Here is a 15,223-nt window from a genome sequence, read left to right as displayed (position 1 = left end):
AAATTTTCCTGCTTCTGAAAAAGGTCTGTCAGATATTCTAGGCCTATAAAACAAAGTTGGTTGTGCCAAAATTGCAGAGAAACCTTGGGTGAAAAAAAAGTGAAAACTACATATAACAAGAACATATTACCAAGTAATAAATACATCCAAGATGTTCAGACCATAGGTAATTGTCAATTTCATAGAGATTACTCCTATTGTTGTACCTAATATGTCCTTAGCTAAGATTCAGGAAGATTGTAACAGTACCTATCTAGTCTTCAATTCCATCAAAGACCCGAGAAAGACATTATTACCTGAGTAAGCAGGAATTTGACATCCCCAAAAAGCTTAAAATGTTAGAAACAGGCAGTCAAACCACTCAGGGAGACATGGTATTTAAGGTCTTTAATAGCCAAGAGGAACAGTGACTAACCAATAAATGGCTTGAGACAAACATAATTACCAGCTATTGGCTGTAGCCCTGCAGGCTCCTTGCAAGATGATAGGGTCACAATGAGTGCCACCAGCTTCTGATGAGGACACAGAGCCAAAACCAAAGCCTACCTGTCACCTCACCCACTACCAAAGCCATATCCACAATGCAGACATGAGGGACACTGGGCTGTCCATTCCTACCAAGATAAGGCAAGCCACCCCCTTCCCCAAATCCCTCACATGACACTTTGGTTGATCTTCTGGGTATGGAAACTAAAGTTTGATGATGCCCTGGTGCCTCTGGCCCTTGACCTCAGTGACATACTTCTGATCACAATGAAGGAGCCCAAAGTCATAGTTTGGGTGGCAAGTAAAACAATCTCATTTGTCTCAGGGAAGGAGGCCTCACGGTCAGTCCTGCCAACCTACTCTAGCAAAACTTCAGCTTCTCAGGTCTCTATACTGGGGGTTGTCTGTTGATCCCCAACACAATAGTTCCCCTGTTGAACATTTTCAATGACTTTCATTTCTCCCCTTCCTTTGTAGTGATATCTACCTGCACATCCTGCCCTTCATTAGAAGAAGACCTAATTCAAACTCTCCATCTCCTACCTCCCCCTCGTAGCTAAATAATCTCTTTGTCTTCTCCAACAATTCCTCAAAACCAAAACCCATACCTCTCAACCCTTCTTTACAAGCCCCATAGTATGGAACATCTCTACCCCTGTGCTCACTTCCCAACACATTCACATATACTTCAGCCTTTTCTTTGCTGTTCTCAGTACCCATTCCCCTTAAACACTGACTAGAACTAAAATGCACCATCTCTCATGGGCTCACTCTTCTTGTAATGCCCCTGTCCTTCCAGTAGTTGAGCCAGATGGCTCCTACAACCTGGTCCAGGAGTTCACCTCATTAAAACTGCAATCCTCCCTATTTGCTTTGTTTTCCCCAATCCATATATTATTCTGCCTCATATCCTCTCATGTACCACTCATTTCTCTGTCCTAGATTTAAAGGATGCTTTATTTACTATGCTGATTCTCCTTGTTTTCTTCTTTTTTTGTTTGTTTGTTTGTGTTTTTTTTGTTTTTGTTTTTGTTTTTACTGTGTTGTCTTTGGGATTTTTAACTACAGCAAGACATTTGATTGTGGGGGCTGCTAAGTTAAACCAACATAAATATTTTAAAGGTAGCTTAACTTAAAAATTTGGGTCTAAGAATATGATGCTTTGGAAAAGAAGTTCTGCTTTTGTTCCTTTCTTTTCTTTTTTTCTTCCTTTCTTCCTTCCTTCCTTCCTTCCTTTCTTTCTTTCTTTCTTTCTTTCTTTCTTTCTTTCTTTCTTTTTTTGAATGCCAAATACCGTTTATTGAAGGAGGGAGGAGGTCTTAAATACAGGCTTACAGCACAATGGGAGAACCCTGGAGGGCAGAAGGCAGAAGTTCGCTTCTGATTTTTTTTTTTTTTTGAGCTGAGGATTGAACCCTGGGCCTTGTGCTTGGTAGGCAAGCCCTCTACCACTGAGCTAAATCCCCAACCCCGCTTCTGATGTTTTATCAATTTTGCATCTAAGCTGTTAATATGCTGGATACACAGACAAGGAACATCCCTTAAGCATTCAGGAGGGTGGAATCTCACAGGGAATTAGCATAGGGAGGATATCAAGGTCAAGGTCATCAAGCAAGGCAATAGTTACCCAAAAGAGGGGCCGGGGCCCTACAGGTACCCCCCCCCAATTTTACTAAAAAATGAGCTTCTGATTTAGGTTGCATGGAACATCAGCAGGTCACCTTACCTGTCATGGAGATACCTATCTAGGCCACACAGGCATTCTGTCTTAGGTTGGTAAGCGCCCCCCAGATATTACTCGTCTCTGAATACTCATCATACAGGCTCAATTGTGTGAGAGCTGCAGTTAACTGTTGCCAAAGATCTCTAAGTTCACCTTGACTCTTATGAATTCTGCACCTTTATTGTCCCAAATCTTCATGAAAGGTAGACTAAGCTAATGCCATCAGTAAACCACAAACTAACACAAGAGCTACATTTACCCTGGGTCTAATATTTTTATCTTGTTCTAACAACATCTTGTTCAAGATAACACACACACACACACACACACACACACACACACACACATACACACACTCTGCTCCTTATTTTCATAGCCCATTTGAGCTCATGTATAGACATGCCTTCTTGCTGGGTAATGTTCTTCTCCCAGAGTCTACATCAACAGGGTTTACCTTTCAGCTCAAATGAGCCAAGCCAGCACAAGCAAACTCTACCTTACTTGAAAATAAATATGCTACTGCTTCCACAGGTCCTCTTAAGTTTAACATCTCCTGTGCCCCACACCTCTCCCAATATAAAAATTCTTACTTTAAGGTTGTTACTATCCTTTTCCAACATCTTCTCCACCTTTCTACACATCAGTATGCTCTACTTCTCCATGTGCTTGGCATTTTGATGTTTTTGTCACTGAAAATAGCAACAATGAGGGTAAAGTCCTCACCTCCACTTTATGTCCTCTCTCTGGTTGTTATTACTCAATCACCCCAACTTTCTCTTGCTATGAATCAACTGATTATGACAGATGGTATCCAGTCTCACTTAAAAAAAGGCACAGAAACTAACAAAATACCTCTCTCTCTCTCTCTCTCTCTCTCTCTCTCTCTCTCTCACTCACACACACACACACACACACACACACACACACAAATACAACCATGGTTCATCACATATTGACCACTGAAGCAAGATCCTTCCTGGAGGTTCCAGTACCAAAGGACCATAAGTGGAGGGAGGAGAATCCAACCTTCCTAGGTAACTAAAAACAAAGAATATGTCACTTTCACCATCATAGACCCTGGGATCCCCAGTGGATAGTGGCTATAAATGGGATTGTGGCTCTTCATAACCTTTACTGAGTGGTAAACATAACAATTTTTAGATCTTTTACAGGCTGACCATCAGTTGATCCCCTAACTGAAGCACTTTGGAGGTGGGAGGAGATAGCAGCTGCTAGAAATGATTTACAATGAACTCCTCTCAGATCATCCTTGAGGAAACATCCTAGAAGGATACCCTTAACTCCTCTTTGGGACTCCTCAAATCACCCAACTGCTTCCTCTATGTTCCTCTATAAAACCCACTAATGATGGCAGTACCCTCCATTAGGATCCTCCTTATGTCTCTGCAATGTGTTCAAAGCCAGGTAACCAAATCACCCACCAGTTATAACTAACTCTTCCTAACCATTCATCTTCTTCCTTATGCTTTCCTGAAGAAGAGGCCACACTATGACTTGGACAATTCCCTGTCCAGCAGACAGGAGGTAGAGGAGACTAGCAACACTCCCTGTAATCAATAAAAGGCTATTATGACAGGCTGGCCCAAGTTCCTGGCCAAGAGGGAACCAGCTCCTTCGGGGATGGGAGGAGACTGCACATTCTGCATGTCTCAGAAGTCTGACCCAAGATAACAGTATCCTGTTATCTTAATTTCCACAGCATCTTGTTATCTTGACTCCCACAGCATCCTGTTATGACCAAAAATCCCTTCATAAAAATTTCTATGTAAGACCGTTTCTTTGTTTGAAGCAGTTTCCTTCTCCTTTCATGCTCTCCCAGCAAACTTAAACCATCATATAAAAACTCAAACTTTATTTTGGTGGGGCTCTTCTCTTTTCTCTCAGAGATAGCCCAGCAGTATGTATGCCACTAAAGCTTCATTCTTGGTCTCAGTGTGGCTCTGGTGGTCTCACTGTTCTGTAAACTTTTATTAGGGAAACCTAGAGCCAAACAATGACTTCTAGACATGAGGAGACTGCTGTCTTCATGAACTTACAGTACCTGCAGGTGCATACACTAGACCTACTCAAGATTAACATTAAAGCATAGAGGGTATCAAGGGTTCATAAGCCCCCACCCCTACCAGAAGTTATTTATAGTTGATGGTTTCTGGGGGATGGAGAGTTGGTTTTCCTTAAGGATGTAGCCCCTGGCTAGTCAATTATGCTCCAGTGGATGGTCCCATACCTATGAGTACATAGGCTATTACAAAAAAAGATAAAAGAAAGGACAAGAAGTTGAGAGGGGGTAGGAAGGTGGAGATAGATCTGAAAGTGGTTAAGAGAGGAGAAAAGAGTGAATATTATAAAAATATATTATATGAAATTCTCATAGAATTCATAAAATATTATTTTAAGAAGATGGAAAAAGATTTACAAACAAGTAGAAACTCAAAACTAGAAGCAGCAGCTAGTCTCACATATAGATAGGGAGCTTTATACTGAAGCCAGTCAGAGATGATGAGAAAGGACACTGAATTAAAGCAGGAAATCATTGAGAAGACACAGTGACTCTAATATATGAAAACCAGTGTGCCCAATTTCATAAAACAAACACTAATGAAAAAGGAGGCAAAGCTACACCAACAAGGCTTGCCTTCAGTGTCCTACTCTTATTAATAGATACATATACAGATGGGAAAAATAAATCAGAATATCCCATTCTATATTTGCTGAAGAAAATTCTTCTCAATAGCTGTTTGTTTGTTTTTTTAATCACTGTTTTGACAAGGACTTGATAAACAAAGCTATAAGGGGGAGTTGGGTTTATGGGCCAGTGAGATTGCTTAGCAGGTAAAAGAGTCCTATAGTCAATCCTGATAATCTGAGTCTGATCCCCAGGTCCCACATGATAAATGAAGAGAACTGACTCCTGAAAGCTTCCTTCTGACCTACACACACACACACACACACACACACACACACACACGCACACACACACACACGCTGTTGCACACACACACCTGTACATATATGCACACACAACAAATAAAATTTAAATGTGTGATAAAGGAGTTTATTTTGTTTACACTTTGTCTTTGTCACTGTTCTATTATTATGAAGAGACACCATGACCATGGTTGCTCTCTAAAGGAAAGCATTTAACTGGGGCTGGCTTACAGTTTCAGAGGTTTAGTTCATTATCATCACCATGAGAAGCATGACAGCAAGCTACCAGGCATGATGCTGGAGAAGGAGCTGAGAGTTTTACATCTGAATCCACAGGCGGCAGTCAGAGAGAGACACTTGGCCTTGCTTGAGCATTTGAAACTCCAAAGTCCACCCCCACTAACATACTTCCTCCAACAAAGCCACACCTACTCTAACAAGGCCATACTTCCTAATTCCTGTTATTCAGTGTCACTCCCTAATGACCAAGCATTCAAATATATAAACCTATGGAGACCATTCCTATTTAAACCACCACATTCCCTTCCCTATCCCCGCTAGGCTTTTAGACACACTGTAATGCAAAAAAATGCATTCAGTCCAACTTCAAAAGTACCCATCGTCTACAACAGTCTCAACATTATTTAAAAGTCCAAAATGCAAAGTCTCTTTGGAGACTCTTGGCAATCTCTTAACTATACAATCCCTTGTAAAATTAAAATGAAAAAGCAGATCACATACTTCTAACATACAAAAACAGAAGTCATGAATTTCAAAAGGGAGGAATTCCAAAAGGGAACCTGGTGAAGAAACATTGGACCAAAGCAAGATCTAAAACCAGCATGGCTAATTCACACTCTGCCTCCCCATGTCTGATGTCAAAGGACTCTTCAAATATCTGTTCCTTTCAGCTTTGTTGACTACAACATACTTCTCTCTCCTGGGCTGGTTCCACACTTGACTTGCAGCTTTCCTCAGTAGGTATCCCACAGCTCTGGCATCTCCAGCATGTTGGGGTCTCCAAAGCAATCCAGGCTTCACCTTCACAACTTCACACAATGGCCTCTCTGGACTTCCATGCAGGGACACCCCTGACACATTCCTGGCCTCAGTGGCTTTCCTAGTCATGGAGGGAGATTCCATAAGCCCCCTTTCTTGTGTCCTTAACTTTAAGCCAGAACCATGTGGCCAAAGCTGCCAAGTTCTGCTGATTGATGGAGCTGGAACAAAGCCCCTTCTATTAATTACATTTCCCTCAGTTTTCTGTTTTTGATGGCTTCTTTCACTGTTTAAACTTATTTAAAACTCCTTTTTGTAAGTTGGAAGCTTAAATGGGTGAAGTCTTGCCCTGAGGTCACCACCCCCTTTATCCCATCAGGCTTTTCTTTAATCTGTTTGTTTCCTTCAGCACAGGACTTAGCTCCATTACACTTTCCTCTTTCCTTCTCAAACTATATTTTTCCTTGCTTAGCTTTCTTCTTGTTATTATAGATCTGCATAAGACTGGTTAATAATAACCATGTGACACAGTCAATACTAAGCTGTTTTGAAATCTCCTCTGCCAACACCATTAATCCAAAACATTCAAGATAGCCTCAGGCAGACTTTTCAGACAGGGGCAAAAAGAAGCAAGATTATTCACCAAAATATTACAAAAATGATATCTAAACCACTTAAAAATTTTTCTCTTCTGAAACCTCTTGAACCAGGCCACCATATTCTACATCACTCTCAGAACCACTGTCTTCCACACTTCTGCTAGTATGGCCCAGTAAGTCCCACTTAAATTGTTCACCTGCTTTCCTAATCCAAAATCCCAAAGTTCACATTCTGCCCCCACACAGCATGGTCAGACCTGTCACAGAAATTCTCTGCTCCCTACTACCAACTTCTGTCTTAGTCATTGTTGTGAAGAGACAACATGACCATGGCAACTCTGTGAAAGCATTTAATTGGCATTTGTTTGTTTACATTTTCAGAATTTTGGTCTATAATCATCATAGTAGTGAGCATGGCAACACAGGGGCAGACAAGGTGCTGGAGAAGGAGCTGAGAGCTGAACATTCTACATCTGTATCCACAGGCAGCAGGCAGAAGGAAATACTTGGCCTGGCTTGAGCATTTGAAACCCAAATAATACCCTCAGGGACACACTTCTTCCAACAAGACCAACATCTACTCTAATAAGGCCACTACTCCTAATCTGGGTCATGTAGCATCAATCCCTAGTGACCTAGCATTCAAATATATGAGCCTATGGTGGCCATTCCTGTTCAAACCACCATGTACTTTGAGGGTACAGTTTATGAGGATGGAGAAGTCTTGGCAGCAAGATTATAAGCCAGAAGTCAGGAAACACAGGCAGATGAATGTAGTTGCTCTGCTAGCTTTCTCCTTTCTATTCAGTCTGAGACCCTGAACAATAGAATAGTACTACCACATTTATGGTAGGTCATCCCACTTCAGTGAAACCTCCTTGGAAATTCCCCTATAGACATGCTTAAATAATTTTCTCATGCCTGAATGTCAAATTGACAACCAAGATTTTCTTGTCAACTTAATTTCCAAATAAGCTCCAGTCCTGGCTCTTAAATCTTATTTTTTATCTCACAATGCAAAATACATTTAGTTCATTGGTAAAAGAACCCCAAAGTCATAAAAATTCCCAAATTTCTTGAATGTGAAAGTGTAGATTATCTTCTTAGACACATACAAATCATTAACTGTGATCACTTATGAAATAAAAATATACTTTCATTACACACTGGCACAGAACAAACATTTCTATTCCAAAAGAAAGAATGGTGCCATAGTAATGAATATATCAGGACAAAGAAAGATCAAAACCCAGAACAAGTTGCAGATACAAGGGGCAAGAGGCTCTATCCTATCTTGGCTCCTAGTGAGGCAAAGCAAGATAATGTGGCCCACTGAGGCTGCCAGAGATGGAGAGGTGTATCATAGCCCTATATAGAAGTGCTCCACAAAGAGGAAGCTGGATGGCTTAAGGAGAATTAATGTGTATTATGAAGTGCTAGATAGGAGTGCTATGCCAAGTACTAATCTTTTGATAGAATAACTGATACAAATGAGATCTTTCCTGTTATATTGGACCTGACTAACTTCTAACTATTCCTCTAGCTGTTGAATTCCCAAAGTAATAGTTGCTTAGAGCAGATGGAAGTGAGCTTTCAGAGATCCTGCTCACCCTCTACAAAATGACTAGCTTATATATGTTGACACTTGAGAATCTTGTAGATTTGCAAAAGCATCTTCAAGAATAGTAAAAATAGCACTTGAAGAGATGGAACAAAGATTCTCAGCATGATTTTTAAAAGCCACTCCCAGGAGCTGAATGGGCATTCAGCAAGGCCTCCCTCACTGCCTACAAGTTGCTAGCTAGGGGCACCCCACAAGCATACAGTTATTATCACTGTTGTTAGTTTAATGACAGAAGTATGTAATAAAAATTAATTGAAGAGAATGCATAGTTTTAATGATAGAGAAAACAGGAAAGAAAAATAAGGGAATGGCCAACCAAATAAAAATACATATAAACATGCAATAACAATTGAATAAACAGAGGCTATTAATTTGAAGGGAAGAAAGAAGGTGTTTATGGGAAGGTTTGAAAGGAGGAGAGAAATGTTGTAATTAAAGCAAAATCTCAAAAATGAAAATAATTTTTTTAAGAAAAAAGAAAACAACCCAGGACTGAATTTGAAGCTCTCCACTTGATAGCTAGCATCTATAAGTGCCATAGTACACCATGCAGACTTTGGGGTAGAATTGTTACTGACAATCATTCTCAGTAATATATACTATATGCTATATTACTGTGCCTATTGGTGCAATAGTGGTACACTTGTAATAATGCAACCAATAACTTTCTTAATAGACTTAAGGCCTGTAATACTGGAGGGAACTTATATCCGGTAGTGTAAATTAGGGCAAAACCCTGTGGCTAGGGAGGCCACTGTTGTTAGTTTGTCTAACCAAAGTGTTTTGCCCACTTTTGTGTTAACACTTACAGATTATTGTATCCCCCATTGTGGAGTAAATTTTCTTTGTTGCAGTCAGCTGTGGTTAATGTGGAGATATATAACCAGTTTAAGTGATGAGAACAAATAACTACTAAGGCATAGAATGCTCATGTTATATTCGATCTTTATAAATCATTAGTTTTGGTTAAGTCTCTTCCACCTCCTTTTTCTCCAATACTCAGAATAATCAAACATCTATATTACTCATTCCAATATTCATAGAACATTGCATCAGAAGAGGTTAAGAAAATTTAAGAGCCACAGGAAATGGTTGAGTGTTGTGTGGCTATTTCTTGCAATTCAGTTTGTAGACAGAAGAGAGACTCACAAGACTCAGAAAGCTCAGGAAATGTATAAAACTCATGACAAAATACAAGCTGCAATTATTGCCATGGAAGAAAAGACTTTTCTATGACCCTGTGTACAAGTTGTGAAGGAAACTCCAGTAATGCAGGTTTCATGAGTCATCATCCGTTATGGCCTTTTTATAGTGATGCAGCTGATTTTGAGTCATCCATGTTCTCACAGGTAGCATCAATAAACTCATTATTCACCAAGCTATATTTGGGTAGAATTATTTCTTTTGTCTGCCATTAGTGCCATATCTGGAGTGATTAGTTTGTGTAGATCCCTCCAGGAAAAAGTCTCACAAAAACATCATTCACAACAAATTTTAAAAAACAATATAACCTTATAGAAATACAAAAGACCTTAAGCCAGTTGGTTGTGGCTCACACCATTAATCCCAGAACTCTGGAGGCAGAGGCAGGTGAATCTCTGGGCTTGAGACCAGTCTGGTCTACAGAGTGAGTTCCCAGAAAACTGGGATTACACAGAGAAATCCTGTCTTGAAAAAAACAAAAATAAAGAAAAAGAAATACAAAAGACCTCAAATAGCCAAATCAACCACAAAAAGAGAGATATTGGACATATAATAGTAATGGATTACAAATTATATTGCAAGATACATGACCCTGTCTCAAAAAATTACATTACAAAGCCAGAATAACAAAAACAGCATGGCACTGGCACAAAAATCAGTGTGAAAACCAATAGAACAGAACAGAATAGAGGGAATAGGAATAAATTCATGAAACTACAGCCATCAGCTGGAGCTGAGAAAAGTATATATATATGCAGAAGGATAGAACCAGATTTTTTTCTTATCTCTCTATTAAAAATGAATCAAAGGCCTTAATTAGTGCAAAACTGGAAACTTTGAAACCACTAGATGAGACTACGGATAAAAATACATTAAGATATAGGCATAAGTCTGAGCTCAAATCCTCCATGTCCTATGTCTGAAATGTGGAGTAAGACCCAACAACAGGGTCTTACCTTTGAGTTCTGGTAATTGTGGCAACAGTGACAGATTGTACTATTTGGGGTTTCTTGGACCCTCTTGACCAAAGATTCAAAGGATGTTCCCATATCTGGAACCAGAGTTTTAGTTAGATAGTCTATGGCTCTTGTGGGAGAGCATTATTTTAAGTTTATAAAATAATGTTCCCCTGCAGCTTTTACAAACACCTTTAATTCTATTTATCTCTCCATCCTCCTTTTCCCTCTATATTACCCTCCAACTCTCCTCTCCAGTTAGGTGCCCTCCTCCTGTTTCTCCTTTTTCCCTTCATAGCACCTGTGTCATACTAAGCCCTTCTCCAATGGTCCTTCTCCATGCCTCCTTCCATAGGTCCTTTCTACTCTCTGGCTTCTTTGGTAACTTCAGGTTACATACTCAAATCTAAAGATTCATAACTAGGATCCACAAATAATACATGAAGATTTTGTTTTTCTAAGCCCAGATTACTTCACGCAGTATAATTTTTTTCTAATTCAATCTAATTCAATCCATATTCCTGCAGATTTTATGATTTAATTTTTCTTTACATCTGAATAGAATTTCATTGTATATGCACATTTTTATTATTCATTCATCTAGACTGTATAGCCCTTCTGTGGCTATAGTGAATAGAGCAGCAAAGAATATGGCTGAGCAAGCATCTTTGTAGTAGGATGCTGAGCCTTTGGATACACACAAAGGAGTGTTATATCTAGCTCACATAGTAGGTCTTTTTTTTAGCTTTTGAGTGTTCTCCACATTTATTCCCATAGTAGCAATACCAGTTTAAAACAATCCTTTCTCTGTATTCTTACCAGCATTTGTTATCAGTTGTTTTATTGGTTTTAGCTATTTTGGCTGGGGTAAGATTGTAAAGAGTATTTTTATGCTTGTCCTTGTTTACTAAAGGTATTGAACACTTAAAAGGTATTTATTAGCCACTTTTATTTGTTCTTTTGAATACTCTTTATTCAGATACATAGTTGATTTTTAAAATTGGATTGTTTGTTTCCTTGATTTATTTTTAGTTTTCTTGTTGTTGTTGTTTTTGTTTTTTTATATAGTCTGAATATTAATTCTCTCTTGGGTGTATGGTTGGAAAAGATTCTCTGTATGCTCCATTTTCACTCAGCTTATACGTTCCTTTATAGTTTAATGAATTTTCTTGATCAGCATTACTTAAAGTTGAAAGAGCACCTTCCAGCAGCAGGTAAAGTTTGCCTTTCTGTATTCCACCTTAGCACTTCATTGTCAAGTTCATCCACCCTGTTGGTGAGTTCATCTACCCTATAACTGCCTCTGCTGATACATTGTTTCATTGATAATAAAATATGTAGAATGAATCTTAAAGGTACTTATTAATAAGATCAAACCTGAGCCAGGTATTGGGGTGAATGCTGGATGATCAGAGAAGCAGAACAATCCACAGCTACCTCACCTCGCCAGTTCCTCAGCTCTTTCCTCAGACTAAAGCCTCTGTGTCCTCATCTGAATGGGTCTCAGCTGAACTGCTGCTCAAAATCCTAAAAGCTTCACCAGCTAAAAGCTTCTAGTTTCTGGTCTTCACTTATATATCTTTCTGCTTTCTGCCATCACTCCCTGGGATTAAAGGCTCACTTTCTGGAATTAAAGGCATGTGTCACCATGCCTGGCTGTTTCCAATGTGGCCTTGAACTCACAGAGATCCACAGGGATTTCTGCCTCTGGAATGCTAGGATTAAAGCTGTAAGTGCCACCATTTTCTAGCCTCTGTATCTAGTGGCTATTCTGTTCTTTGGCCCCAGATAAGTTTATTAGGGTGCACAATATTTTGGGGAACACAATAACACCACAAAAATATAGTTTCTGTAGGCCTCCAACATAGACTGAAAACCAGTGGCTCTCTAGGAATCCTCCAGGCCTACAGTGCCTGGGAAGGAGTACTGAGGCATTCAACCTGGTATACTAAGAAGGTAACCTGCTCTTGGTCTCTTCAGTGCGAAAGCAGCCACTATGGAACTATCCAGACTGTACTATGTATAGGTTATGTGAGAGTGTAGAATAAACCCACTTTTCTATTCACTTAGTTCTATTCCTCTGGAGCAGCAGCTCTTAACCCATGTGTTATAACCCCTTTGGCAAATCTCTATCTCCAAAATATATTTGCATTACGATTCATAACAGTAGCAAAATTACAGTTATAAAGCAGCAACAAAAATAGTTTTATGGTCAGGGGCCACCACAACATGAATAACTGTACTAAAGAATCACAGCATTAATAAATTTTAGACTCACTGCTCTAGAGGATGTTGACTATTATCTTCTATGAGTTAATCTTATTTTCATTAAGTAGAATTTCAATTGACCTTCCAACAAGACTAATTATAATAAGAACATATACTGAACACTAGTGTTTAAAACATTTATATGCATTTGTCAAAAGAGCAACAGTAATTGGTTTAAACATTAACCATCTTAGTCATTCATTCAATTACTTATTCAAAATCCATTCTTTCAGTTCCTTGTTCTTCCATATTTGGGCAAGCTGGTTTTATCTGCAGTATATGGAGTTGAATCTTCCTTACCTGGAAGGACAGGTTGTCCTTTACTTAAAATTGGGAATTCTCGGCAGATTTCTCCATCCTCTTCCTCATGTGCCAGCCATCGTTGAACAGGAATATAAAACTTTTCTCCAGAATTCATGTTTTGCAATTCTATCTGTAATAGCAAAAAAAAAAAAAAAGCATCAAAGAATAAAATGGACTTTCTTCAAGCTTGATACTTAGGTCATAGTTCCAATGTATAAACTACAGAGAATTGAATAAAACGTAATAACCCATTATCTGGAATCTTACTTAGCCAAAACAACAAACTATACAAGGCTCTTTTTATACCTGGAATAAGATTCTGAATAAAGAATGTCTTGGAGCAGTTGTGTAGGAGCTAAGAGGTGAATATAAGTTTGCCATGCATAAAGCCCTGAGTTTAATCCCACCACCTCCCTTCCCTGCAACAGGAAAGTCCTCCTTTCTTCATGTGCTCTCAGACAAGAAAACTGTCTTTCAATGAGACTGTATTTGTGTTAGGGAGAAATAGAAGAGAATACTTCACTCTGATTGTTGTATTTTTCCATTGCAATTTTACAAAATCTTTTCAAATCATTTAACAGGTGTCCCAGTACCCTAGCTTCATAATTAAGATAGTATTAGTTAGTAGTTAGTAACTAAATGAGATATCAAATGCATTTATGATAAACTTTTATAAATTTATTAAACAATAAAAATGAAAAATATTATGTAATTTTTTAAGTATCAACTTTAATATTCTACTTTGTAAGTAAGGCCTAAAGGACCAAAAGAAGAATATTATCTTATACAAAAGTCAGGGGGTAATTTTGAACTCTAACCATTACTTTTTACAAAGTAAACTTAAATTTTCATCCTACTTCAAGAATTTTTATGTCTTTAAGGTAAAGGTTATGGAATTACTAACAGTTATTCATCCCTAATAACTCAGTTTTTTAAAATGTGATTTTGGTAATGATTCACTTTCCATGAATTTTTCTCTCATATTATAAAACTGCAAGAGAGAAAATTTACCAAGTGTCTTAGTGACTTTTCTATTGCTGTGATAAAACACCATGACCAAGGCCACTTATAAAAGAAAGTATTCAATTTGCTTATGGTTTGGGAGGATCAGAATCCATAATGGCAGAGCAAAGGAATGGTGCTACAAATAGCTGAGAGCTAATATCTTAATCCACAAGCAGGTGGCGGAGAGAGGCACACTGGGAATGGCACCACTATTTTGAAACCTCAAAGCCCATACTCAGTGACACACCTCTTCCAATAAGGCCAGAACTCCCAATCCTTTTCAACAATTCTATCAAATTGAGAACAAAATATTCAAACAAAAGATCCTATGAAGGGGTTATATAAACTATTACATGCCACTCCCTGGCTCCCATAGGCTCCTGGCTATATTATAAGGCAAAATGTATTCAGTTCAACTTTGGATGTCTCTATAGTCTTTCACAGTTTTTTTTCACAGATTTATTCATAATTATTTGTGTACAAATAAATATGTACATCAACCCAAATATAATAGACTAATTTCAAATAATTTCTAATACATGACTAGTCATTGTACTGACTGGTTTTTGTGTGTTAACTTGACACAAGCTAGAGTCATCAGTTGAGGAAATGCTTCCATGAGATCCAGCTGTAAGGCATTTTCTCAATTAGTGGTCAATGAGGGAGGGCCCAGCCCATGGAGAGAGGTAGCATCCCTGTGCTGGTGGTCCTAGGTTCTCTAAGAAAGTAGGATGAGCAAGTCAAGAGAAGCAAGCCAGTAAGCAGCATCCCTCCCTGACCTCTGCATCAGCTCTTGCCTCCAGGATCCTGCACTGTTTCGGTTCCTGTCCTGACTTCTTTCAGTGATGATCAGCAATGTGGAAGTGTAGGCCAAATAAAACCTTTTCTTTCCAACCTGTTTTTTGGTCATGATGTCTCATCATAGCAATAAAAAACACTAAGAAAAATTGGTACTGGTGTAGTGGAGTATTGCTGTGACAGACCTGATCATGTATTAGCAGGGATTATGGAAGGACTTTGGAACTTTGGGCTAGGAAAGCCATTGAGTATTAAGAGCTTTGTGGAATGTTCTGTGAGAGCTTGGAAGATAGGAATGTTGAGAGTAGTG

General features: G+C 38.8%; 1 protein-coding gene across 1 annotated transcript in view; it reads right to left on the bottom strand.

Moving 5' to 3' along the window:
* Rp1 (RP1 axonemal microtubule associated) overlaps positions 1–15,223 on the bottom strand; it is a 222,221-nt gene that overhangs the window by 140,455 nt on the left and 66,543 nt on the right. Inside the window, exon 5 of the mRNA XM_036179670.1 lies at positions 13,108–13,240. Coding sequence (XP_036035563.1) covers positions 13,108–13,240 — 133 coding nt within the window. The remainder of the gene's footprint in view (positions 1–13,107; positions 13,241–15,223) is intronic.

This window comes from Onychomys torridus, chromosome 2 (assembly GCF_903995425.1).
Source record: "Onychomys torridus chromosome 2, mOncTor1.1, whole genome shotgun sequence".
In the NCBI taxonomy this organism is placed as follows: domain Eukaryota; kingdom Metazoa; phylum Chordata; class Mammalia; order Rodentia; family Cricetidae; genus Onychomys; species Onychomys torridus.
Note: the sequence above shows the minus strand (reverse complement) of the source record. Positions and strands in the feature narration are given on the sequence as shown.